The 25,946-nt window shown below is 41.4% G+C and overlaps 2 protein-coding genes across 3 annotated transcripts in view; one reads left to right on the top strand and one right to left on the bottom strand.

Moving 5' to 3' along the window:
* Positions 1–4,112, bottom strand: part of pkd1a (polycystic kidney disease 1a) — a 103,620-nt gene extending 99,508 nt beyond the window's left edge. Inside the window, exon 1 of the mRNA XM_056234324.1 lies at positions 3,581–4,112. Coding sequence (XP_056090299.1) covers positions 3,581–3,849 — 269 coding nt within the window. The 5' untranslated portion in view covers positions 3,850–4,112. The remainder of the gene's footprint in view (positions 1–3,580) is intronic.
* A 13,573-nt stretch (positions 4,113–17,685) lies between these two features.
* The window catches only part of LOC130070044 (somatostatin receptor type 5), a 12,115-nt gene continuing 3,854 nt past the window's right edge, over positions 17,686–25,946 (top strand). The window contains exons 1-2 of one of the 2 annotated variants that reach the window (XM_056234322.1): positions 17,686–17,916; positions 20,014–21,142. In XM_056234322.1, coding sequence (XP_056090297.1) covers positions 20,021–21,142 — 1,122 coding nt within the window. In that variant the 5' untranslated portion in view covers positions 17,686–17,916; positions 20,014–20,020. The remainder of the gene's footprint in view (positions 17,917–20,013; positions 21,143–25,946) is intronic. The other variant, XM_056234321.1, reaches the window with a different exon arrangement.

Below are 25,946 nucleotides of genomic sequence, written 5' to 3'. Positions count from 1 at the left end.
TGTACTTGTGTACCTAACAGCTTGAAAAAAAAAAAAAAAAAAAAAAAAAAAACCTGGTTCCATGAAGCATTGCAAATAACACAATCGAATAAAAACTCGCTAACTGTATCCTTCTTTCTGCATCCCTCGCTTCAGAGAATCTCTAGTGTGTTCAGGTTAAAACTTCAACTGCTTTATGTTACCAGAAACATATCTCACCAAAAACATTAAAGGGATAGTTCACTTTGAAATAAATTGTTGATATGTTTTAGCTTACCTCAAGGGCATCCAAGATGTAGGTGTCTTTGTTTCCGCAGAAGTTTCAATTTTGATATTTTTAGGTCAAACCGTTCTTGTCTGTCGGTCATATAATGCAGGTCTATGGTCACCACCTCAAAGAGCATGCACAGAGAAGTCCAAATTAAACATGATTTAATGACTCGTAAATGGAAGTACACATTGATGGCCTAAGACACAAAACGAGCGGTTTGTGTGAGAAAACGAACAGTATTTATATCGTTTTTACCTCTTGTAACGCACAGGCACGTCCAAGTGATCTGAGGGTGCGGGCGCCTCTGTCTGCGCAAGCGCCGGAAAGCGCCGGAAGTGATCTCTCGCGCGTGTACGTCACTCATTGTTTACACAGAGATTTCGGACGTAAAATCTCTATTTTTTTCTAATTTCTTTCCGAAATCGTCTTCCATTGCGATTTCCTGTATATCTAAATATGTTTAGATCTTCACAGTAAAAGGTAAAACGTCCAAAATCTCTGTGTAAACAATGAGTGATGTACACGCGCGAGAGATCACTTCCGGCGCTTGCGCAGACAGAGGCGCCCGCGCCATCAGAGTACTTGGACGTGGCTGTGTTTACAAGAGGTAAAAACGATATAAATACTGTTCGTTTTCTCACACAAACCGCTCGTCAAGTCAAGTCACCTTTATTTATATAGCGCTTTTTACAATACAGATTGTATCAAAGCGCTTCACAGTGATAACATAACATGAAAACAATATAACAAAGTTTGTTTTTGCGTCAGCGTCCACCTTAAGTAAGGCAGATCAATAACATTATTGAATATTAAATGTCCCCAACTAAGCAAGCCAAAAGCCAAGGCAACAGTGGCAAGGAACCAAAACTCCATCAGGTGACAGAATGGAGAAAAAAACCTTGGGAGAAACCAGGCTCAGTCGGGGGGCCAGTTCTCCTCTGGCCAACGAAGGAACAGTGCATGATTCGGGCAGCATTACAAGTCAAGTCTCAACAAGTCCAGTCTCGTTTCGTGTCTTAGGCCATCAATGTGTACTTCCATTTACGAGTCATTAAATCATGTTTAATTTGGACTTCTCTGTGCATGCTCTTTGAGGTGGTGACCATAGACCTGCATTATATGACTGACAGACAAGAACGGTTTGACCTAAAAATATCAAAATTGAAAATACTGTGGACACAAAGACACCTACATCTTGGATGCCCTTGAGGTAAGCTAAAACATATCAAAAATTAATTTCAAAGTGAACTATCCCTTTAACAGGCTGAGAAGAACTGTGAAAAAAAAACAATGCAAAAATGTTCACAGGCAGCTCCTTAAATCTGTGTGTTCCTTCATGAACTAGGCAGGGGCTAGTTGTCACAAGCTGTACATCTTAGTAACTATAAGACTTCTAGAATAAAGTTCAATTGCACAAATGCTTGTTTGTTGTTTCAATATCATCATTTCAATCTTGTTTCGTTATATTTAGCCCTTCTATTAGTTGTGTTCAATGAACTGTTTTTTTTCATGGGCAATAATAGAGGAAAATCCAATAACTTTTTTTGTAGCAAAGACTTTATGCTTTGTGTTTTGGACTTTCAGAAATAAACACCATATTCACTGAAGAAAAACATGCAACAACAACAACAAGCCCTGTATAGAAGAGCCCTGGAAATGTAGCCTATTGTTATTATTACTGCCAATTTTACAACAGTTGCCAGATGAAAGATTTTGCGTCTTAAACTTTATGCCCCTAAAAAAGAGAGTTCAAAGTTTTAGATCCCTCTGCACACTCATCTGTCGCGTGTGTGAATGGATAACACATGCCGGAGCGCGAGCGCCACAGAAACCAGAGTAAAGGACACAGTGTTCTCAACGCAAGGACGCGCCGCATGTCTACCTGCGTGAACTCTTCATGCATCTGCTGTGTGTGTGTGTGTGTGTGTGTGTGTGTTAAATCGAGGAATACACTAGGGTAGCTATCTCAACCTTTCCCTTGGGTTGAGACGTCTTTTTTTCCACTTAGAGAAAGACTAAGTATGACTTTTTGGCAATTTTTACATACTGAGATAAATCACACACAATACCATAAGTTCAGTTGGGTAATGAGTAGTGCTGTCAAATCAATTAATTGCGATTAATCACATCTAACCTAAAAATGTGTGTATATACTATACATGTGTGTGTGTGTAGCTTATAGATATGTTGTACACACATCACATGAACATATATATTTACAAACATGTATGTTAGTTGCGATTAATCTCGATTAATCGCAAATAATCGATTTGACAGCACTAGTAATAAGAATTCATTAATTTTTTTTTATGTGACCTTGCAACGACATCTCTGATGATGATGATGCGTTTACTGGTGCGAGGGCGGAGAAACCTGTCACTCACATGAGATCCACCAATAGCAAACCACAACCATCCAATCAATTCACCAAGGAAGAAATAAAGTCCCGCTCTACATTTGTTCTTGTTTGAGAAACCACTTCACTTGGACATAAGTCACAATAGCGAAGAAAAGACTATTGCAACTTCCATTTCATGCCAAGTAAAAAAATGTTGTACCTGTCTGTAAAAAAAAAAACGAGAGATAGAGAAAGAGAAAAATCTCATGAAATGTCTGAAATTTTGGAAAAACACTCAATAATACAAAATATTTAAAATATTAACATTGAAAAACTTTCGGTCGCCAAAACAATGTCAGTGTAGCGTTTATGCAGGAAGCCATTTTGTTGTCATGTGACAAAAACACAAAATAGTTGATTTTCATGTCACATAACCCTCACCGTTAGCCTACTGTGTATCATCAATAAAATAATAAACTGTTAAAAATAAAGGTTCCAAAAGGGTTTTTTTTTTCCACTGCGATCCCGTAAAAGAACCATTTTTGGTTCCCCAAAAGAACCTTTCAGTGAACAGTTCTTAAAAGAAACATTTTAATAATTTAAAGAATTTTGTGCTGTGGAAAGATTCAATGAATGTTAAAAGTTCTTCATGGAAGCTTGTTTTTTTTAAAGAGTGTATAGATTCGATTTTTTTTACTAGATGGTCAGACCCTGACATTTAGAATTTAGAATTCCGAATGTATTTTCAAAAAACGTGAAAACAACATTTCCATGAGCTTGGCACGTGTTTTAAACCAGCCTTTCAAAAGTTTCCCAAATTCATCATTTTCCCCCAATCCCACACATCCCGAGTTATGATTGACAGATAAACAGTGGTAGTCAGAAGTATTACACCAGCCATCATCCAACATTCTCCACCCGTCACCTCAGTCACATCACAACAAACACCCGCAAACCCTCACGGGGCTTTTAGGCGAGCCACGGTCACTTACAGAGTGTGTGTTTCGGTGGGCAGGCCGGACGCCGCGGGGGCCTGATCCAGTCCGATGTTGGAACAATTAACCACGCACAAGTTTTGGGGTCCCACCGCCGTGCACGAGCAGTTCCCCGGGCACGGGCTGCACGCTCCCCCGTCCGCCGTGACCCCCGAGCACGCCTCGAGGCAACAGAGTGCAAAGAGCAGACTGGAAAATAATCCAAACTTTGGGAGACAGACGCCATGTTTTCGCTTAAACACAATCTGTCCATTTCTACAAGGCATAGCTCACTCGCATCTCATCGCCCCTTCTGTTGGTGAAGTTTTCCTCGGGACGCGGGGAGGAAAGTTCACTCTTTTCCCAGTTTTTCCATAAGAGAATCGGCGTAGAAAGCAAGAAAGCGTCGGAAATCTCGTTTTCCCCCAAGTTCGATGACGTCCCCCCTCTATTCCTCCGTTAACGGAACTAGATTCACTTCTTCTCCCGAGGAGGGGAAAAAACTCAGGATTCTGCTCTGCCAGAAGTTCCTGAAGAACTTCCTCTCGTTCTCCCATCCTGCAGTGCCACTGCTCTCCACTGGATGAGGCTGACAAATCTGACAAAACACTAGCTATTGCACATTACATTCCCAATATATTAACAGAACTCGGTGTTTTAGACTTTATCGTTGTATAAAAAATTCATTTTTGTAAAAAAATTTTTTTTTACAGTGCAGCACATTTGTATGTCCCTCTCACGTGCTACAAAAATAACTCTTAAAGCACAAATAAAAATGTCACTGCATTGGATGATAAAACATCAACGCAAGAAGCAAGTTGAAGAAAATATGAATGTCCTTCATATTCGAACTTCCATTAATCATTTGACAAAGCCTATATTTTTTGCATAATGGACTGTATGCTCTGTGTTTGATTGTGATTAGTGATTCGATCATTTGTACAATGGCATTCAGACATTAATTATGACTTTTAAGCATTCAAATATGCAGCTTTGGTGCCACGTGTCTTAATAGTAGATCAAATATTCATTTGAAATACATAAAAAAAATAAAAAAAAAGATTAGTTCGCGTTAAATGAATGTGTGAATTTTACGTTAAATTCAGTGCTTTGGTTTGAGCTGATGTTCTCATTTTTCACACTGTAACATGAAAAGAAATTTAATAAGAAATATTTCAGTTGTTTCTTTTTTTTTCCGTTCTAGTGTTGACATATTTCAAATTAAACATGTAGCCTTTGTAAGCAATATTATTTTATGAAGCAATATTAACTCATTAACATTTCAAATATCTGTAGGTATATTCTGACTAAATAAAGTGAATGTGTTGCACTTAAGATAAATGAAATATGTTCTGAAACTTAATCATTTTTTACATTCACTAAATGTTATATTTCTTTATGCTTTCTAAACTCTGTTCAGAAACCAGGACATTAATTACATTTTTTTACAAACTCATTAATAGTGCTATCGAGATTAATCACATATGATCTGACACAAAGGTTTGTAAAAAAATAAATATATATATATATATATATATATATATATGTGTGTGTGTGTGTGTGTTTACAGTTAATACAAATATATAGACAGCACTAATTAATACTTTTTCTTCATTTTAAATCTTGCGTATGCTGTCAACTTAATTAAAATTAAATATTTTCCAGATAATATTTTAACAATTTGTTTTATGAAAATGTAAAAGCCACTTATTCGATTTTGGAAACAACTATTTGATTTAGTTCCTCGCAAATGAATAAAAATATACAGCTGCCTTTATGTTTATCAGCGGTGTCCCTCACAAGGGAATCTGCATATCTCTAACATTAAGATGTTTGAAAACATTCTGTCTGATTAAATTACAGAAATCAGTGTGATAATATCAACATTTCAAAAGATGAAGTCCTCTGAGCAATGCTAACTATAGCTCTATATTTCCATTCTGTTCATTTTCTGGCTGCTGTATAAATAATCAAGTCATTATTGATGAAGTTTGAGATTATGAGCTTGACCAGAGCATATTTCTGATATAACCTTTTATAGTTATACTCTTTTAAATGACATTATTGATTTTTAAAAGAAGGTCCAGAATGATCCTGAAATAACTCTGCAGACATGGATAAACTACAGACTCTGTTTCTTATCTTTTCCCTTGAGACACCTACCAAATATGGCTAATTCATCATTCATGCACATTATTTTGCACTAACTGGAACAAATGTGATCTGTGGCATTATGTGGATGAATTATTCATGGCATGAAGGGTGTGTTGTATGTTTAAACTCTAGGGGGAGCCCTGCAGAAGAAGCTCAGATCTTCATTACGGTTTGTACTGGTCACATGTTGAATGTAATGCAACTAAATATCCGAGACTTGAGGAGACTAGATTGAAAAACACTTAGTGACACACACGTCCATCCCAATGTCTGGTTGTTACAGCTGTAACTTCTGTCAAATTTCCGTAAGAAAGGAACTCATCGAGGACATGAGTATATCTCCCCTCCAGAGTTTCTGTCCCCCAGCATGTGCAGTGTTTGAGGAGTCGAGTCGGTCATCCCAGTGGATGCCATTAAACACCACAGACGTCTGTGATCCACCCTCAAGATGAAAGAACAAGAGACCGCGTGTGGCTTCGGCACTCACAGAAGAGAGAAGCTGAAGAGGAGAACACACTGAGAGACCGAGAGCGTTTGCATTTCAGAAAACCCTTACCACACAGTTTACTCTCAGGTTAAGCTGATCCAGGCTTATAATTACTGTTACTTTCAGAGTTTGTTGCAATTTCTTACAATTGACTACACACTTATAGTTCATTTAGTAAGTTTCGGAATATAATTCACAGCCACAATGCCATGTGTTTCTAGTTGTTCAGGGTGTACTGGTTTATCCTGATTTGAGGTTATTAGGGTCTTCTGGGTAGTTGTTAGGATGTTGCTATGTGGTTGCTGGGATTCTCTGGGTAGTTGATAGGGTGTTGCTATGAGGTAGGGTCTTCTGGGTAGTCATCATTAGGATGTTGCTATGTGGTTGCTGGGATGTTCTGGGTAGTTGCTAGGGCGTGGCTAAGAGGGCATTGGTATGTGGTTATGGTATGGTGTTGCTATGAGGTTATTAGGGTCTTCTGGGTAGTTGTTATGATGTTGCTATGTGGTTGCCGGGATTCTCTGGGTAGTTGCTAGGGTGTTGCTATGAGATAGGGTCTTCTGGGTAGTCATCATTAGGATGTTGCTATGTGGTTGCTGGGATGTTCCAGGTAGTTACTATGGTGTTGCTATGAGGTTATTAGGGTCTTCTGGGTTGTTGCTATGTGGTTGCCGGGATTCTCTGGGTAGTTGCTAGGGTGTTGCTATGAGGTAGAGTCTTCTGGATAGTCATCATTAGGATGTTGCTATGTGGTTGCTGGGATGTTCTGGGTAGTTGCTAGGGCGTGGCTAAGACGGCATTGGTATGTGGTTGTAGGATGTTCCAGGTAGTTACTATGGTGTTGCTATGAGGTTATTAGGGTCTTCTGTGTAGTTGTTAGGATGTTGCTATGTGGTTGCCGGGATTCTCTAGGTAGTTGCTAGGGTGTTGCTATGAGGTAGGGTCTTCTGGGTAGTCATCATTAGGATGTTGCTATGTGGTTGCTGGGATGTTCTGGGTAGTTGCTAGGGCGTGGCTAAGAGGGCATTGGTATGTGGTTATAGGATGTTCCAGGTAGTTACTATGGTGTTGCTATGAGGTTATTAGGGTCTTCTGGGTAGTTGTTAGGATGTTGCTATGTGGTTGCCGGGATTCTCTGGGTAGTTGCTAGGGTGTTGCTATGAGGCAGGGTCTTCTGGGTAGTCATCATTAGGATGTTTCTATGTGGTTGCTGGGATGTTCTGGGTAGTTGCTAGGGCGTGGCTAAGAGGGCATTGGTATGTGGTTATAGGATGTTCCAGGTAGTTACTATGGTGTTGCTATGAGGTTATTAGGGTCTTCTGGGTAGTTGTTAGGATGTTGCTATGTGGTTGTCGGGATTCTCTGGGTAGTTGCTAGGGTGTTGCTATGAGGTAGGGTCTTCTGGGTAGTCATCATTAGGATGTTGCTATGTGGTTGCTGGGATGTTCTGGGTAGTTGCTAGGGCGTGGCTAAGAGGGCATTGGTATGTGGTTATAGGATGTTCCAGGTAGTTACTATGGTGTTGCTATGAGGTTATTAGGGTCTTCTGGGTAGTTGTTAGGATGTTGCTATGTGGTTGCCGGGATTCTCTGGGTAGTTGCTAGGGTGTTGCTATGTGGCAGGGTCTTCTGGGTAGTCATCATTAGGATGTTGCTATGTGGTTGCTGGGATGTTCTGGGTAGTTGCTAGGGCGTGGCTGAGAGGGCATTGGTATGTGGATACTAGGATGTTCCAGGTAGTCACTATGATGTTGCTATGAGGTTATTAGGGTCTTCTGGGTAGTCGTTAGGACGTTGCTATGTTGTTGCTGGGATGCTCTGGGTAGTTGCTAGGGTGTTGCTCTGAGGTTATTAGGGTCTTCTGGATAGTTGTTAGGACGTTGCTATGTGGTTGCTGGGATTCTCTGGGTAGTTGTCAGGACGCTGCTATGTGGTTGCTGGGATACTCTGAGTAGTTACTAGGGTGTTGCTATGAGGTTATTAGGGTCTTCTGGATAGTTGTTAGGACGTTGCTATGTGGTTGCTGGGATTCTCTGGGTAGTTGTTAGGACGTTGCTATGTGGTTGCTGGTATACTCTGAGTAGTTACTATGGTGTTGCTATTATTAGGGTCTTCTGGGTAGTCGTTAGGACGTTGCTATGTGGTAGCTGGGATGTTCTGGGTAGTTTCTAGGGCGTGGCTAATAGGGCATTGCTATGCGGTTGCTAGTATGTTCTGGGTAGTTGCTAGGGTGTTGCTATGTGCTTACTTGGGTGTTTTGTAGCGTTTTGCTATGTGGTTGATAAAGTGTTTTGGGTAGTTGCTAAGGTGTTCTGAGTGGTTGGTATGTCGAAAGTCTCTGTGATATTCTATGGTCTAAGGAAGTGTAAATGTAAATCATTGTCCCTTTGATGTTTTTTGACCACTCAATTGTCTGGTGGATGTAATCTGACCACTTATGAATGCAATCTCACACACACACACACACACGCACACGCACGCACGCACGCACGCACACACACACACACACCCTCAACAGTCTACATGACTGAAAAGCAGTGAGGAACAATGATAGAGCTGCTTGGGTTTCTGCATGGGAATATCACACATGTAGAGGTTCAAACATGCGTCTTGCGTCGGACAGGTGCTTCACTGTCCTGATCCTGGTCTGCAGATTAGTTTGTCTCATTATCCTGTAATAAAAAGATATAAATCCCGAGCTGCGGAGCTGATTGGTGGGATGCAGGACGTTTCCATCCATCCTTCCATCTCTTCTCCCACCTGCTTTGCTTATTAAGTTAACCTTTCTTTATTACATTGATCTGTTTATTTTGAGCCTCAGCCTGTGTGCTTTCTGCCAGTCTCCATGTCAGCGGCAGGTGAATGTTGATGGCGTATTAATTTATATATTTTTGTTGTGTACTTATTTGTTCAGACTACGTGTCTTTGAAGAGTCGAACGGCCCGAAGGTTTTGCCAAATCATTGTTACAAAAGACAAAACACTCAGGGTTCTCACAGACATTAACAGATCAGGCACAGAACAACCAACATATAATACAGACGACGGGACTAAACACAGGGCTTAAATACACAGGGACTAAATCAAGGAAACAAGACACGGCTGACACGACCAACGAGGCACAGTTGAAAAGGATACTGAATCAAAGAGACACACTGGGAAAACTGGGTCAAATTAACAGGCAAACATGAACTAACAAACACTAAACGTGATCAAATCATCATATTAGAGTGATTTCTGAAGGATCATGTGACACTGAAGACTGGAGTCATGATGAAATACAGCTTTGATCACAGGAATAAATTACATTTTAACATATTTTCACATAGAAAACACTTTTTTTAGATTATAATATTATTTCACTGTATTACTGTATGGTGAGTAAATCTTAAAGACCCCAAACTTTTGAACAGTATTGTGTATTGGATAAAATAAAATATGAATCTCAAATAAGAGCACAGAAAAATCCCATAGTATGCTTGTAACTAACAAATGTAAAATAAATGTACATCTATTTATTTAATTACAATAAATGAAGTATTACTGAATAACCTTAACCTTTACATAGTACTAATTCTTTTAATAATACAAAAGTCCAAATGGGACGTTCACACAATTATATTGACCACCCGATGAAAACATTTTGATGAAATAATGTTCATTACACATTTTTAAGATTTAATCTTTCAGCTCAGTCATAAGATGTTTACTTCAGTAGTGTAACAATCGCACAGCACTTCATGGCCATGTTCAAATGCATCTATTATATATAGGCCTATATATATATATTCCACATTTTCCTCAGGCAGACTCTACTGATTGAAGAAATTGCCCACCGGTCTCTGATTTCTCTATAATTTCCATGGCATGGTTCTCCAAGGTATAAGGTGCAATAATCATGAAAGCATTCAAACTCCTAGCATGCAATTTTTCCAATAGTGAAGCGATACTGTGTAATAGGTTGTCATCAACAAGCCTATTAATTTCTGCAAATTTGCTTTGCTATGATTGGTCAAGCCAGAGGGAAAATAATGATCTGCAATGCAGGTAAAACCTGCCGTGATCACGTATTCCCACGTGGAGAAATTACACAATACTGGCACCTCTCTGGTCTGAAACGAAAACATTGGCATTCATTTGAAATTTCATAATTGTTATGCAGGAGCAAAAACCTCATATTAGGCATGACAGAACACCTGGAAATGGAAGTGTCACACTTCTTTATTTTTGCATTTAGGATCCTAAATTACTGCTTGCCTAGTTCTAAATGTGATTAAAATTGCACTGGTGAGTGAATAAGCTCGCTATTAGGCTGGAATATTATCTAAAACTGCAACTGCATTAAATCTGCTGGTCTTCATCTTCATCGTGTTTCCTGTAACCATGTGTGACAGATGACCGGACCGAAATGGAAGATGGAAAAATGTGAAAATGGAGATCGCTTTCATTATTGTTTCCCCATGCAGGAGAAATAAACTACTTTTGAACGGAGGGACTGTTTTTATCTTTCAGAACGGCAGAGCTATTGAGGAGTACGTGGAGGAGTTTTTGAACACCTGCCATCGAGCCACCTGCGATGACGTCTGCTTAATGGAGGGATTTCGGTGCCCCGCGGACCGCGGTGATCCCTGCTAGACCCTAGAGAGTTACATCACTTTTGCACTGTGGATAGATGGATCCCCATTCACAGTGGGCGAAGTGGAGGATGACAGCAGCCTCGTCCCGCCACACCTCGCAGACGTGTCGCAGCCAGACCCAGAGCTCAGCCCACGATCACCTGCCTGTGACGACAGAGCCAACCAGGCTGTCGTTTGCTTTCCTGTAGCTCAAACAGTAGAGCGTTGGCGCTTGCAACGCCAAGGTCATGGGTTTGATTCCCAGGGAATCTCCCCAGAGCCAATGCCCCAAAGCGAGTCTGACCAGGGGTGTGCGCCAGCAACCATCGTACCAGTGGGAGTCTTGGTGGAGCTTCAGACTGTTTAATAGACTCGGAGGTACTGCTTCCCACCCTGAATCGTCTGTACTATCATCATCTGTGCCTTCATCACCGCTAGTTAAGCCCAGCATAATGACATAATGACTGTTTTTTCACCCTGTATTGACAGTGAATTATCGTCTTTGATCCCTCTCCCACCACAGACCGCCAGTCCCTCAGGCCTGCCTCAGTTGGTTTCCTGCAGTCCTTCGTCTTCCCCCGTAATGCCTAAGCCTAATGCCGTGCACTCACCAACTTCGGTTGGCTCCACATCCGGTGGCTGTTCTCCTCGCTCTTTCTCGGCCTTGCGGCTCCACCAGGCTCCCTCGTCCCTCCGGCTTCACCTGAGATCCTCGGCCTTGCGGCTCCACCAGGCTCCCTCGTCCCTCCGGCTTCACCTGAGATCCTCTGCCTTGCGGCTCCACCAGGCTCCCTCGTCCCTCCGGCTCCACCAGGCTCCCTTGTCCCTCCGGCTCCACCAGGCTCCCTCATCCCTCCGGGTCCACCTGAGATCCCCGGCCTTGCAGCTCCACCAGGCTCCCTCGTTCCTCTGGCTTCACCTGAGATCCTCGGCCTTGCGGCTCCACCAGGCTCCCTCGTCCCTCCGGCTTCACCTGAGATCCTCGGCCTTGCGGCTCCACCAGGCTCCCTCGTCCCTCCGGCTTCACCTGAGATCCTCGGCCTTGCGGCTCCACCAGGCTCCCTCGTCCCTCCGGCTTCACCTGAGATCCTCTGCCTTGCGGCTCCACCAGGCTCCCTCGTCCCTCCGGCTCCACCAGGCTCCCTTGTCCCTCCGGCTCCACCAGGCTCCCTCATCCCTCCGGGTCCACCTGAGATCCCCGGCTGTGCAGCTCCACCAGGCTCCCTCGTTCCTCTGGCTTCACCTGAGATCCTCGGCCTTGCGGCTCCACCAGGCTCCCTCGTCCCTCCGGCTTCACCTGAGATCCTCGGCCTTGCGGCTCCACCAGGCTCCCTCGTCCCTCCGGCTTCACCTGAGATCCTCGGCCTTGCGGCTCCACCAGGCTCCCTCGTCCCTCCGGCTCCACCAGGCTCCCTTGTCCCGCCGGCTCCACCAGGCTGCCTCATCCCTCCGGCTTCACCTGAGATCCCCGGCCTTGTGGCTCCACCAGGCTCCCTCGTCCCTCTGGCTTCACCTGAGATCCCCGGCCTTGCGGCTCCACCAGGCTCCCTCGTCCCTCTGGCTTCACCTGAGATCCTCGGGCTTGCGGCTCCACCAGGCTCCCTCCTCCCTCCGGCTCCACCAGGCTCCCTCGTCCCTCCGGCTTCACCAGGCTCCCTCGTTCCTCCGGCTCCACCTGAGATCCTCGGCCTTGCGGCTCCACCAGGCTCCCTCATCCCTCCGGCTTCACCTCGGTCAGCCGTCACCATGCCTGCGCTGGGGACTTTTGAGCTATTCGTGACACTTTGGCTCTCCACCCCTTTGGCTCCAGCAGGATCCGCCCTCCTTCCGGCTTCACCTGGGTCCTTTGCCGCACCTCAGTCCTCAGATGCTCCGGTTTAACCTCAATCACTCGTCGCTGCACCCTCACCTTGGTCTCCAGAGCCAGCGGTGTCACTCAGGCCCATCAGCTCTCCGTCTGCGCTGTGGGCTGTCGTCCTAACTGCGCTCTGGGTCTGCAACATCTGGTCACACCACCCATCACCTCCTGGGATGCTCCCACCATCTGCCCCTTCATTTTATCTGGCTGTTATTACCAACCCTTCGCCTACTCCTCGTCCTCCTCCAAAAAGCCACCTCACCTCCTTTTTGTCTCTGTTTTGGTTACGGCGCGAGGTGTCACAGACACTCATTCTTAGTTTCATTATCATGGACTTTTACAGTAGTCAACATTTGAAGTGGATCAAAAAAGTTAATCAAAGTTGTCCTGTATAACTTCATGTAAATTCGTGTATAACTTTGATGAAGGGTTTTGATCCACTTCAAATGTTGTAGTTTGTTTTCACCAGTTTCCCGTCTTCCTTTGTCCAGTTTTCCTGCCACTCTTCAGTTGTCATGGTAACAGATATGATTAGTTTTCGGCAGCTGTGTGTCATTAATTACCCTCGTTTGCCTTTGCTCCTCTTGTTTGTATTGCCTTCTGAGTGGATTATTAAAGATGTTATACCTGATTAACAAGAATTTAAGTTGCATCTGCAAATGAACAATTCAGTAGAATTCATCCTTCAGCTTTTTTCTGACTACAAAATATTTCATTTGTAAATATCAGACCCAGAGCAGCTCAAGCTGTCCATATCAATTTAAATTTTCATTCATGTTCTTGTCTGATCTTGTATCAAGACGTTCTCTAATTGCATATATTTGCACTTGAGAAGATTACAGCAGCGGCTTTCTAAGGATACAAACCTCAAACCGGCGATATAAAAGCAGTCCTAATGTAATTTTACTGCTTAGATTGAGCTGAAACCATACAATATTGGTAGGAACACGGTGCTAATGCAACTGTAGTGCAGGATAGTACAATATATTACAATTATACAATATTTCATATCTGTTGTGTAAGATCTGTTGGCCTTTTATTGCTAGTTTAAAGAGAAATTGGCATTAAAAATGCAGACTGCGAATCATAAGCTGTATTGAATCTCTCATGCTGCCTATTAACCCTCTACAACAGCATCCATGTAAATAAATCATCAGTGACAGTAACCAAGCAAAATGCCCATGAAACCCAATGACACACATCTTATGAAATATAGCTATGACTCCCAAACTCTGAATGTCAAGCTTGAATATTTTACTCAGAAACGACCAAGCATGTGTCAGCAAGCATTTCTAATACTACTTTAATGTTGCACAAATGTTATTCTAATGTTCTTAAAGACTCCCGACAATGTGTATGCATTGAACTCAATTGGGACAGTGATATAACCTGACTTCAGGCTGCTGTCCGTATGTTTCTTATGCCAGAAATGTCCCATGCTAACGGCAACATAACTGAATTACACCGGCGGAGAAGCAGAGAGAAATCAACAATCATTTTGTGGTAGATGCCACCTGTCTGAACATACACTCACAAACTCAATATATGTCTGCAGATAGTATTATGTTCTTCACAAAGGTCACCGCTAAACATGATTTACTGCAATTAACCCTTTACCTGCTGTCTTCTCTCTTTAATCTGTGTTTCACAACGCAGCTTAATCAGTTACACATTTATGCGTTAAAATGTTCATATGGAATATAAAATCCTTAAAAAAGATAATAAAAAAAATAGAGTCAGTATGAGTTTTGGCCAGTAGGGGAGGCTATCAGCAGTTGAAAAAGGGGTTGAAGGGCACTTGTGTGTGTGTGTGTGTGTGTGTGTGTGTGTGTGTGTGTGTGTGTGTGTGTGTGTGTGTGTGTGTGTGTGTGTGTGTGTGTGTGTGTATATTTAAATATGATAACAAAGGTAAATTAAAAAAGGGGTCAGTGAAACTCTTATAGTCAGCTGCTTATCTAAATACTGAGAGGATGAATTCTTCATCATTTCTATTGTGCATAGTTATGCATTTTGTATTATTCAGTGTGAAATTAGTTTGGAAATGTTTAGCCTAAAAATAGCCTGTGATGTGTGATTATTGAACGCTGCTTGTCAGAGCCGTCTAGGAAACACGGTAATGAATCCGAGATAATCTGAAGGTTTGCAGGAACACGTGGATTCTAGTTCATCAATATCTGTAATTATCCCACTGTGTGCTTGTCAACTTCAGCGCTGCCTCATGCATGAATGGACTTGACTTCAACTGATCCCCAGTGTGTGTGTGTGTGTGTGTGTTTTCTGGATCTTTGGGATTCTCCCAGCTGCCAAAACCCCTACTGTCTTTGCATGGAGTGTGTTGACTGAGCATAAAAAAACAGCCAATTCAATATTTCTATCCACCAACATCTGAAAGCGGTGTCAGAGTTATATCAAAAATAAGATATTTGTATATTCATCGTGATATTTTGTGTGAATATGAGTGTGTCCATTATGCGCTTCACTACAAATCGTAGTATTTTTGACCTTAGTTTTAGTGTCTGGTTTCCAGTCAAAATATAAAAAAACTCTTAAATCAAGATGACTTTACTATAAGTAAAATGGCACACGATATTATGTCTTGTTTTCTGAGAGACAAAAAAAATCAAGCAAAATTATTTAGAAAATTGAATCTGGCAAATAATCAGAAAAAGATTCTGAATTCAAACGGAAAGGAGATTATTTTTCTCACCTCATTGGCACATAATTTTGCTTATTTTAAGCAAAAACTCACTTGATTTTGAACCCACCCCCCACACACACACAAGCTGTGGCCATAATTATGTATTTACATACTTTAAGGATAAACTTGCTTTCCTGCTGTTAATGAAGCACAAATATAAATAGATTCCTGAACATACTGTACGCCATCTTGTCATTGTCCTTTTCCTTTGATGCACTGACAACAAAAGAGAAAATATTGTACTCAGTCAAGGTTGCACACAGATAGCACTTTATACAGTCCTGTTCCTCATGTACATACTATGTACGTATTATAGTAATAGCAATAACTGGGTAATAACTAGGTATTAACCCATAACCTACCCCTAAACCAAACATTACCTTATATGACCCAGTCCTTTCTTAGGCAAGTACATGTAAGTGCACATACTGTAAAATAAAGTACCACCTGCACACTTCACAAATCTCAGCATTGTCACTGTTTCATGAAAACGACATATTCAGAGATTTGACTCGTTTGACTTACCTTATGTAGAAGGGAAGTATTGATATTCTTTGCAAAACCTGACCTCCAAAAACGTCCACAAACCCCATTGCATAAACTGACTGACGGACACAAAGCGTTTCTGATTACCGTCCATGGCTATCGCAGAGACATTTCATACAAACAGCTTTTATTTCTTGCGATATCAGTCTGGAAGTAGGAATATTTTATGCCGGGTATTTAAAAAATTAATTTTCCCCAGTGATGTCGTGATGAAAGACAGCATCTGTTTCCGTGCGATTAACACCTGGAACAGTGTGTTCTGTGTACCTCGACTCATACACACACCTTAAGCTCGTTTGTCGTATCTGTTTGCTGCATAATTGTGGTAAAAGCAACCAGCTGTAGGTGAGATACAGGTACAGGGACTCAATCAGCTCATGGATCACTATATAGTGTGCATGAATTCAGGCACTGGGAAGGACAGTGGGCCGTTGCTGGATGCCAGTGATCAAAAATCATAAAGTTATAAATATGGATGTTTCTTACACAAACGCTTCACTTTGCTTCAGACGGCCTTTATTAACCCCATGGAGCCGTATGGATTACTTTTATCGTGGATGGATGCACTTTATGGAGCTTTAAAAACCCGTACACTATTCGCTGCCATTAAGAAGAGCCAGGATATTAATATAACTCTGATTGTGTTTGGCTGAAAGAAAAAGGTCATAATCACCTAGGATGGGTTAAGGGGGGGAGTAAATTATGGGATCATTTTAATTTCTGGGTGAAAATGTCCGACTCCCTGATTACTGAAGGGAGCTGATTGAAACACACCCTGTTTCCCGCGGAGAAGAGAATTATAATGAGGGTTCGCCGCCAAACCGTCTCAGTACAGATGTCAGGTTTGGAGAGAGACACCTGTGAGCCGTACGCCTCAACTCGTCTCGCACCTCTTTCTTACGAGGGACTTTAAGCTTGTTAAAGTCAAATCTACCTCCAGATCATGTCAGGAATCAAACCTTTCTCAGGTCTGCGTGTGGGCCGTGCCATTTATTTTAATGGATAAAGCTGGTTCATATTGGAAGTGCCACATTGTTGGCACTTCTGAGAGATGCAGAGGGGTGAATCTCACAAAACCTGTCAAGAAAAGGTCAAAAATAAGAAATAAGAATTCTCTTTCGCAAAGATTTCCTGCATTTTGATACTCTTTGTAACGAACACTGAGAATTACATATAGGCTACAAACTCAAAAGTAAAAGTTCGAACGCATTATACACTGTTGAAAAAAAGTTGCTGCCTTAAATTTTTAAGTACAATCAACTTGACTATAAAAGTTATTTCAACTTAAATGACATTAAACTGACTTAAATATTTGTTGAATCTTTTATTACATAAAACAAGTTGAAAATTGCTTATTTTGATGAGTTAAAGCAATGTTTTTACAGTGTAGTAATGAACATTTGGAAAAGACAATGTAATTAATTGCCATGAAAATGTCAAAACACCAAAAAGCTTGACCAAAAACATCAGGTTTTGAACACTTTTGTGTAGTTTTCACAGATTTTATAAATATCAATGTCTTATTAAGTCCTTAAATGATCATATGGGCAAAGGTTGTGTATGTTATCATGTTGTGGTTTAAAGAATTATTTCTGTGTGGTATCCTAATCTGTTGTGACTGGAGCGCGCGCACGCCTTTGACTGCAGGATTGCGACTAAACTGCGATCGCGCGCATTCTCTCTCTCTCTCTCTCTCTCTCTCTCTCTCTCTCTCTCTCTCTCTCTCTCTCTCTCTCTCTCTCTCTCTCTCTCTCTCTCTGTTTAGTTCTATCTCAGAGTGAGTCGGGCACCAGATGCCATCACCTGTCGCGAGGCTCAACACTGGTGTGGAGCGAGAGCGCGCACGCAAGAGCTTGTCCTGTGGCTAATTTAACAGACACTGTCGCTGACAGATTCAACAATGTTTTTCAGTGTTTGTTATTTTTACCTACTCTTCTCGTCTCCTTCGTGGGATGTTTCACGCCTCCCTGCGTTTTACTGATACATAGGCTACTCAGGTAAGCCCAGAGGAACATGTTTGTTTATGGTGAGGTTTTGATTTAAGTTCATTTTAGTAAAAAACAACAAAAAACATACAAGTTAAGGAATCTTGTAGTAATAATTGTAGTCTTAACTTACTGCGTTTAAACTTTGAGGGCAGTGCATCTAAATTTCATTAGAATTGACCGATAATGTTCTGTTTTAACCTCACCACAGCCGAATATCACTGCCTGAAATATGATTTTTTTTGTTTCCACGCAGTTTTCAAAGTGTCATTTCTAAACAATAATCACAAATAATGTCTCTGAAGAATGCAACCAGGCGAGAAAAACCGGCATGCCGCCGTTCGTCTCACTGTCTTGAGTTTATATCAAGGTGGAAGCAGATAGTTTGAAAGAAAATGTTTTGTAGTAAGACAGATCCAGTTGAGACCCTCATAAGTGATAAGACCATAAGTGCGTATTTCCTCGTCTGTTCTGCGGGCAAATGTTGTGAGTTGAGGTCCAGCGAAAGTCTACACAAAATACACATGCATGTATGATGTATAAATAATAATAAAATGTGTATTATTTAAAATAAAATACATATGCATTTAAGACAAAATCGAACAGTTGTTCTAACTAACACTTTTTAGTTATACTTAATGTCTTAACCTAATTGTAAAAATCTAGTAATCTGGACTATTCACATACTATGCTTTGTTTACTCAGAAAACCCAAGTTCAGATTAATTGATTGAGTGCTATTTTGTCCACATTTTTTTGAGGCGGGGCAATTCTTAATAGACTTTTCACTCATTTCCTTCACTTCTGCAGTTATATTTCTATAGTTGCATTCACTCATTTCCCAAAGTCATCTTGAATGTTGAATTGTCAACACAACTCACATAAGCTGACTTCATAAATTGATTTTGATTTTCATCATTATGGTGATCGGTGTTCCCTTTGGTTGGGCACTTGGAACTTCATTTATATTATTATATATTTTTAAGGCAATCGGTTTGCATGCTTTTTTAAAAGTAAGTCTAACTAATTATATTTACAGTCTGTGACAAGTTGCCCCAACCCCTTGTCCCGAAAAGAACAGTTCAAACTTTCTACTTTGAAAAAATAGTTGACTCTTGTCTGAATGCATGTCATTGTGGTTTTATTGTGTTGACAATTATTGTTTGAGGATTTACAAATATGGTCTGTGATTTAATTAAATTAGTTTTCAATTTGTGTAATTTGTGTAAATGGACTGTTGACTAAAAACCCCACAGCAACAGAGATTTGATATATAGTGGAGAATTTAGTTGACTGAAATCGAATCAAGTCTCTTAGACTATGATCTGTGCTGCGACAGACAGGTTTGACTTATCTGTGCTCAAATTCAGAGAAAAAGGACTGTAAAAAAAATATTGATCTCTGGACTAATAGAAATACCAGAATCAATGAATGCATTGATAAAAAAATGCATTTTTCATTGCAATTGCTGCAACAAAAAAACAATAGTTAACTGTGTTTTGCCTTTGTACAATAGCTTGAAAAAGCTTATTCGGTCCACTAGATAATAAGTGATTAAAAACCCTTCTAGTCCTCAAGCATTTTGGATGTCTCTTTTTTTTGGCATCCATTTCAGATCTTGTAGTTTCTAATAATGAGCTGTTGAGTTTAATCAGATGTGTTTGAAACAGGGAGGCTTTTTTATCTAGTTTTTTTTTTAATGAATCTCAGAGGTGGTGTGACTAAAATGTGCTCTGCCTCTATGCAGCTCTTAGGAGAGGAAGAAAACAGGAGACAGGGAGCGACAGAGAAAGAGAGAGAGATGCATGCATGCGTTGTGTCACTTCAGTCTCCTTGTGTGGGTTTGCAGTTTTGGCTCTGAACTTTATAGCTGAGGTGTGATCATCTGCACTGATTCAGTCTCTCTGATCTCTCACTGTAAAACAAGCACATTAAATTTACACAAGCCATATTCTGTCCCTCTGACAAACACATACAAACATAACGAGTAACTATGTACCCTGCCACTGAGCTTCATTACACTCTCGTCCATTTCCATCCAGTCACTCTTCCCTTTCCCACATCTAGACTTGTTGTTTCTGACCCTTTTATATCTCTCTGTCCATTCCAGATCCAGCATGGGGTCATTTAACCAATCCGGGTGGACGGGATTCATCCCTGGGGATCATAACTCCTCTTCCACTGGACTGGGATTTTCAGGATCTCCAGTTGGGAATTACACCGGGAATGTGTCAGATCAAAGCATGCCTTTCCAAGGGAGCAGCACGATGGTTACCGCGGTCATATCATTCACTGTGTTTATCGTTGGACTTACCGGCAACACTCTGGCTATCTACGTGGTTTTGCGCTACGCAAAGATGAAAACGGTTACGAACATCTACATTTTAAACCTCGCCGTGGCCGACGAGCTGTATATTTTGGGCCTCCCTTTCCTAACGACGCAAAACGTACTCTCCTACTGGCCGTTCGGCTCATTCCTGTGTCGCGTTGTAATGACGGCGGACTCGCTAAATCAATTCACGAGCATCTTCTGTTTGACAGTGATGAGCATCGATCGCTATTTAGCAGTCGTGCATCCTATCCGCTCCACTAGGTGGCGCCGGCCACGAGTAGCTAAAGCAGTTAGCGCGGCGGTGTGGGCATTTTCGTTCGTCGTCGTTCTTCCCGTGGTGATATTCTCTGACGTTCAGGACATGTTTAACTCATGCAACATGAGTTGGCCGGAGCCGCGAGACGTTTGGTCGACGGCGTTCATACTCTACACGGCGACGCTCGGATTCTTCGGCCCCCTGCTGGTCATCTGCATGTGTTACCTCCTCATCGTAGTCAAGGTGAAGTCGTCCGGTGCGCGAGCGGGATTTACCAAGCGCAGGCGCTCTGAGCGGAAGGTGACCCGCATGGTGGTGATAATCGTGGTGGTGTTCGTCCTCTGCTGGCTGCCGTTCTACATCATTAACATCGTAAACCTGGTGTTCATCCTCCCGGAGAACAGCGTGATGGTAGGGGTGTACTTCTTCGCCGTCATCCTGTCGTACGCCAACAGCTGTGCCAATCCGCTGCTCTACGGGTTCCTGTCCGACAACTTCAAGCAGAGCTTCCGGAAGGTCCTGTGCGTGCGCAAGGCGAATGGCGTGGAGGATGGCGATCCCAGTTTGCCGCGGACTGAGAAAACGACGACCCACGACTCCTTCCTGACACCTCGGAACAATGACTTTAATGGACACGTCCAGGGCAGCCAGGTACAGTCACTCTGAAAGCACATCACACATCGTTTAATGAATTTGTTGAACGTTTATATTCAGAGCTTGACATTAACACCCGTCAATGCGGTGTTTCAGCAGTAGCGTGTAACGCAGTCTCTCCTACTAGCCACTTTGGCGGGTTGAATTTGATTAATTTTTATTACATTTTTCAATTGTAGTCTTTTAAAAAGAGGTCTGCAATAATAAACTAAGTGCAATGTAGTGTTGTCAGAAATATAGATTTTTCGATACTAAAATATCTGAAATGCTTCCAATACTCATTTTCCGCAGAATACACGATACCAGCTGCGCTTTCTCTCTCTCTCTCTCATCTCTCCGACAGCGAGTTACACACAAACCCGCCTCCCCTCACTCACTCGTTTGATTTGCTCCGGATGAATATGTTTATGTTGTATAATTTTACGCAGGTAATTCCCGCAGATTTTGTAGGGCCCTATGAAATCCGTTTTATTTTTTCCCAAATTCCGTTTTATTTTTTCCAAAATTCCGTTTTTTTCTGTTTTAATTTTTGGGAATTAATTTTTTTTTTTTTTTCCCTTTTCTGTTATTTTAGTCAGAAAAAGAGTGTGCTTTTAAAGTTAATGATTAAAATGTATACAAATAAAATAGGAATGACCTTAAATTACAGACATTTACTCACTAGCCTTTTCAGGACAAATACTGCTTCAACATGACACTGCACTCTTCAAGTAACAACAATGGTTATGAGGTTTAAACTGTCCAGTAAAATAAATTATATTAGTTTAAATAAAAGTCACACTCTGTCTCTCTCTCGCCCAGTGTCGCTTGCGGAGTTCGCTTTGCTTTTGTCCAGTCCGGCGCCTCATAGACAGACGCGGTGTGTGTGTGAGAGAGACGCGTGAGTGATAGAGAAACGAAACGCAATATGTGGCGGCCGGAGTTGATTTTGTGGCCGCGAATTAGTCTATGTGTGGGAAACACTGCATAAAAGTCACGTGCGAACTGCTCGGCTCGGTACTGAGGGCTTATAGCGTCGAGTTTCTTAACTTTTTTGCCGAGGAAAGCAGAGCCGTGGAGAGCCGCTTCGCCATGCTTTTATTGTTTTGATGCCGTCATTGGAGCTGAAATGACGGGAGGGGTTGTGTCGCCCAGATTTGCTTCCCCCAGTCTGCATTTTCACCAGACATACGTTCTTCTCCCACGCAAAAACAGAATTTCAATCCAAATATGTAAAATTCCACGAAATTCCGCGTTAACACTAGATTCCGCGTTAATTTGCCAATTCCGTAATTCCGTCCGCGATTCCGTGATTGCGGAAATCATAGGGCCTAATATTGTGCTCACACCCAAATATAACAAAGTCGCTTTGTAGTACTAAATTGAGGTCTTTTTTTGCTGCTTATTATCCTTAAACATTCACATACACACAAAATAATGTCAAAATGCCGGTCTTGGCGAGTATTCACGTAAACACAGTTAGTTTTGGGTTAGTGATGGGGTGGTGATGGCGCAGTGGATAAGACACATGCCTTTGGTGTGAGAGACCTGGGTTCGAATCCACTGTGAGTCACCAATGTGTCCCTGAGCAAGACACTTAACCCCTAGTTGCTCCAGAGGCGTGCGACCTCTGACATATATAGCAATTGTAAGTCGCTTTGGCTAAAAGCGTCAGCTAAATGAATAAAAATGTAAAAAATGTAGTTTTGTTTTAAGAGAATGTAAACAGATGAGAAAGAAAAGGGATGTGTAACAGTATAATGGATCCGTGCGTCAGGTCTTAAAGTGACAGCAGCCTGATAAACCTGCTGCCAAATTATTAAAAATATCTATATGGCAGTTTTTCCCAATGGTGTCGATGTCAAAATTGTGGCCAGTGAAAATGCTGCATGGCTAGTGACTTTGGAAAACCAGTTAATGTCAAGCCCTGATTATATTGCTAGAACAATGATATCTTCAGTCTTAGACATTCTGTTGTTTGCATTTGTCTGATGTGCTGGTTGTTTTAAATCATCAAAGTTTGGTAACACTTTTCAATAAGATTCAAATTGTTTACGTTAGTCAAAGTCAGCATGAAACGGAAGTTGCGACAGTCTTTTCTTCCCTATTGTGACATATCTGAGTGCAACGGCTTCTCGAACAAGAAAAAATTGTTGGGCGTGACGTTATTCTGTCCTTGAGAAATTGATTGGGTGGTTGTGGTTTGCTATTGGTCGATCTCATGCGAGTGACAGGTTGCCCCGCCCTCACGCCAGTGAACACATCATCAGAGAAGTCGCTGAAAGGGGTCACTTTGATCAAAGATTAAAAGATACCTCTTTAATATTATTTAATGGACTTAATCTGACATGAACTAACAGTGAACAGTTATAAATGAACATTAACAAAGATTAATAAATACTGTAACGAATGCTCTGCTCATTGTTAGTAAATGCATATTAAATAATGGGACCTCATTGTAAAGTGTTACCAAAAGTTATCTTGAGTTGGTTGTTTAAGGCACAGTTTGCCCAAAAATGTAAATCCTGTCATCATTTACTCGCCTTTATGTATAATTTCAAACCTATAGCATTTAAGTTATTATCTAATTAGGATCGCTCCTGATCTAGATTGGATTGTGTAACAGCATGAGGGTGAGTAAATGATGACAGAATTGTTACTTTTTGGCCAACTAGTCCTTTAAGCTGTTTTCTAGAATAAGAAGAACAACAGTACAGTTAGAGCCAGTGGGTTTTTGGCCCTTCGCTGCTGTGTTTGTGAATTCTCTGTAGATTACAAACATGTTGAGAATTTCACATTCGATACAGCTGCCAACATGTTGCTCCTTCCTCACTCCCCAAAGAGACAATCTCAGTGAAATTGATTTAGTGGGCAGTAAATGGAGAGAGAGAGAGAGAGAGAGAGAGAGAGAGAGAGAGAGAGAGAGAGAGAGAGAGAGAGAGAGAGAGAGAGAGAGAGAGAGAGAGAGAGAGAGAGAGAGAGAGAGAGAGAGAGAGAGAGAGAGAGTGTTTGTGTGTGTGTGTGTGCGCGTCTTCCTGTCTATCAGTCATAACCCCCTTAGTGCCCTTAGGGAGAACACTACTCTTATGTTCCCAATAAACATTCCCAATGTCCGTGTATATTAGCATCTGTGTGTGAAAGAAAAAGAAAGAAAGGGCTGACCAAAATCTTACGTCAATGTTTCTTTTCGTATCACAGTAATGGTAGGAATAACTATAAAACTTCCAATCAAAATAGTTTGTCACTACATACTACTACAACATATGTGTTATTTGATAGTTTTTATCCCTTTAGAACTATTCTAAATAATATAAAATAAACAGGCCAAATTTCTGACCAGTAGTTATGTTTGTTGGAAATTCAACAAATAAAACGGTGCCATTTGACATTATTACGCACACTTTTTGTGGATAATTAATTAAAATCATTAAATGTAATTATTTATCAATATAAAGTTACTTATATTTTCATTGATGCCAAACAAGAGATAATTCTTCAAACATTTTACGATATATGTTTCGAAAATATTGTGATTATTTATTTTTTTAAATAGTCAATATACACACTTTTCCCCAGGTATCATATTGCTCAGCCCTACTAGAAGAGATGACGAAATCTGTGTTATAGTTCAGCTTGACCAAAAGGCCCATGAGGGAATACAAGTATGTGTGTGTAGAAATGTGAATGTATAATGAGAGTGAGATTGGGGAAATCAAAGCAGGACGGCCCGAGAGACTGGATCAGATCTGTGCGACTGAAGAATGTCTTGCATCAGATCTACGATCAGTGAGAAAAAGCGTGTTCCTTTAAGCCATCACGGCATCCGCAGATCTAATATCAGCTCTAATGTCTCTCCGTGGCTTTCCCTGCTCTGACGGACACTGAATCTGATTGGTGGAGACACCAGACACACATTCACTCGCTCTCTCTTCCACCACCGCTGGAGACGGAAACCAATTTGGCTCATTCTGCATATTCACACAGCAGAGAAATTGGCTCGACAATGGACCCTTAAATCTGCTGGTCTCCAGCCAGGAATCAATCATCGCCACTGAAGTTTTCAGAACAACAAATCGCTCTGGCACAAAACAAAAAGTGCATCGCTCCCGTTTTAAAAAAACAAAGACGTAAACACCGGAAGTATAATTGTATGGATACATTGTGGCTGTTTTTGTCAAGCTACACACCCTGGCAACTACATATCTATACATTTAATATATCTGAAAAAATGTAGATTTATTTATATGATTTTATATTTTGTCAGTGGTAAAGCAGGCCAGATCCCATCATCTGCTGGGAAAGGGTTCTCTCTCTCTCTCTCTCTCTCTCTCTCTCTCTCTCTCTCTCTCTCTCTCTCTCTCTCTCTCTCTCTCTCTCTCTCTCTCTCTCTCTCTCTCTCTCTCTCTCTCTCTCTCTCTCTCTCTCTCTCTCTCTCTCTCTCTCTCTCGCTCTCTCAGTTTTATGGAGTACCAGTGGGGAATCTCAGACTAAAGCTGAATTAAAAGCACATTGTGCAGCAGGACGAGCATGTTATTCTACAGAATGAGAAACAGGAAGAAAGAAAAAAGGGCAAAAATGTAAATGGGTGCATATGTTGGGGAAAACGAAGGGCCGAATGTTGTGCAATTTAAAGAAAAATGTAGTTCTGCCATTATCTACTCACCGTGATGTTGTTTCGAAACAGACACATGCTGTTGTTTTCTCTGTGCAACACAAAGGAACGAATGCTGAAGAAACTCCGAGCATGTTTTGAAATAAATAATGGCAGAATTTTCATTATTGTTTTTTTGCTTTTGTTTTTTTTTAACCCAGCTAACAGGGA

This window comes from Rhinichthys klamathensis, unplaced genomic scaffold (assembly GCF_029890125.1).
Source record: "Rhinichthys klamathensis goyatoka isolate OS25496 unplaced genomic scaffold, OSU_Roscu_1.1 h1tg000393l_1, whole genome shotgun sequence".
Lineage (NCBI taxonomy): Eukaryota > Metazoa > Chordata > Actinopteri > Cypriniformes > Leuciscidae > Rhinichthys > Rhinichthys klamathensis.
Note: the sequence above shows the minus strand (reverse complement) of the source record. Positions and strands in the feature narration are given on the sequence as shown.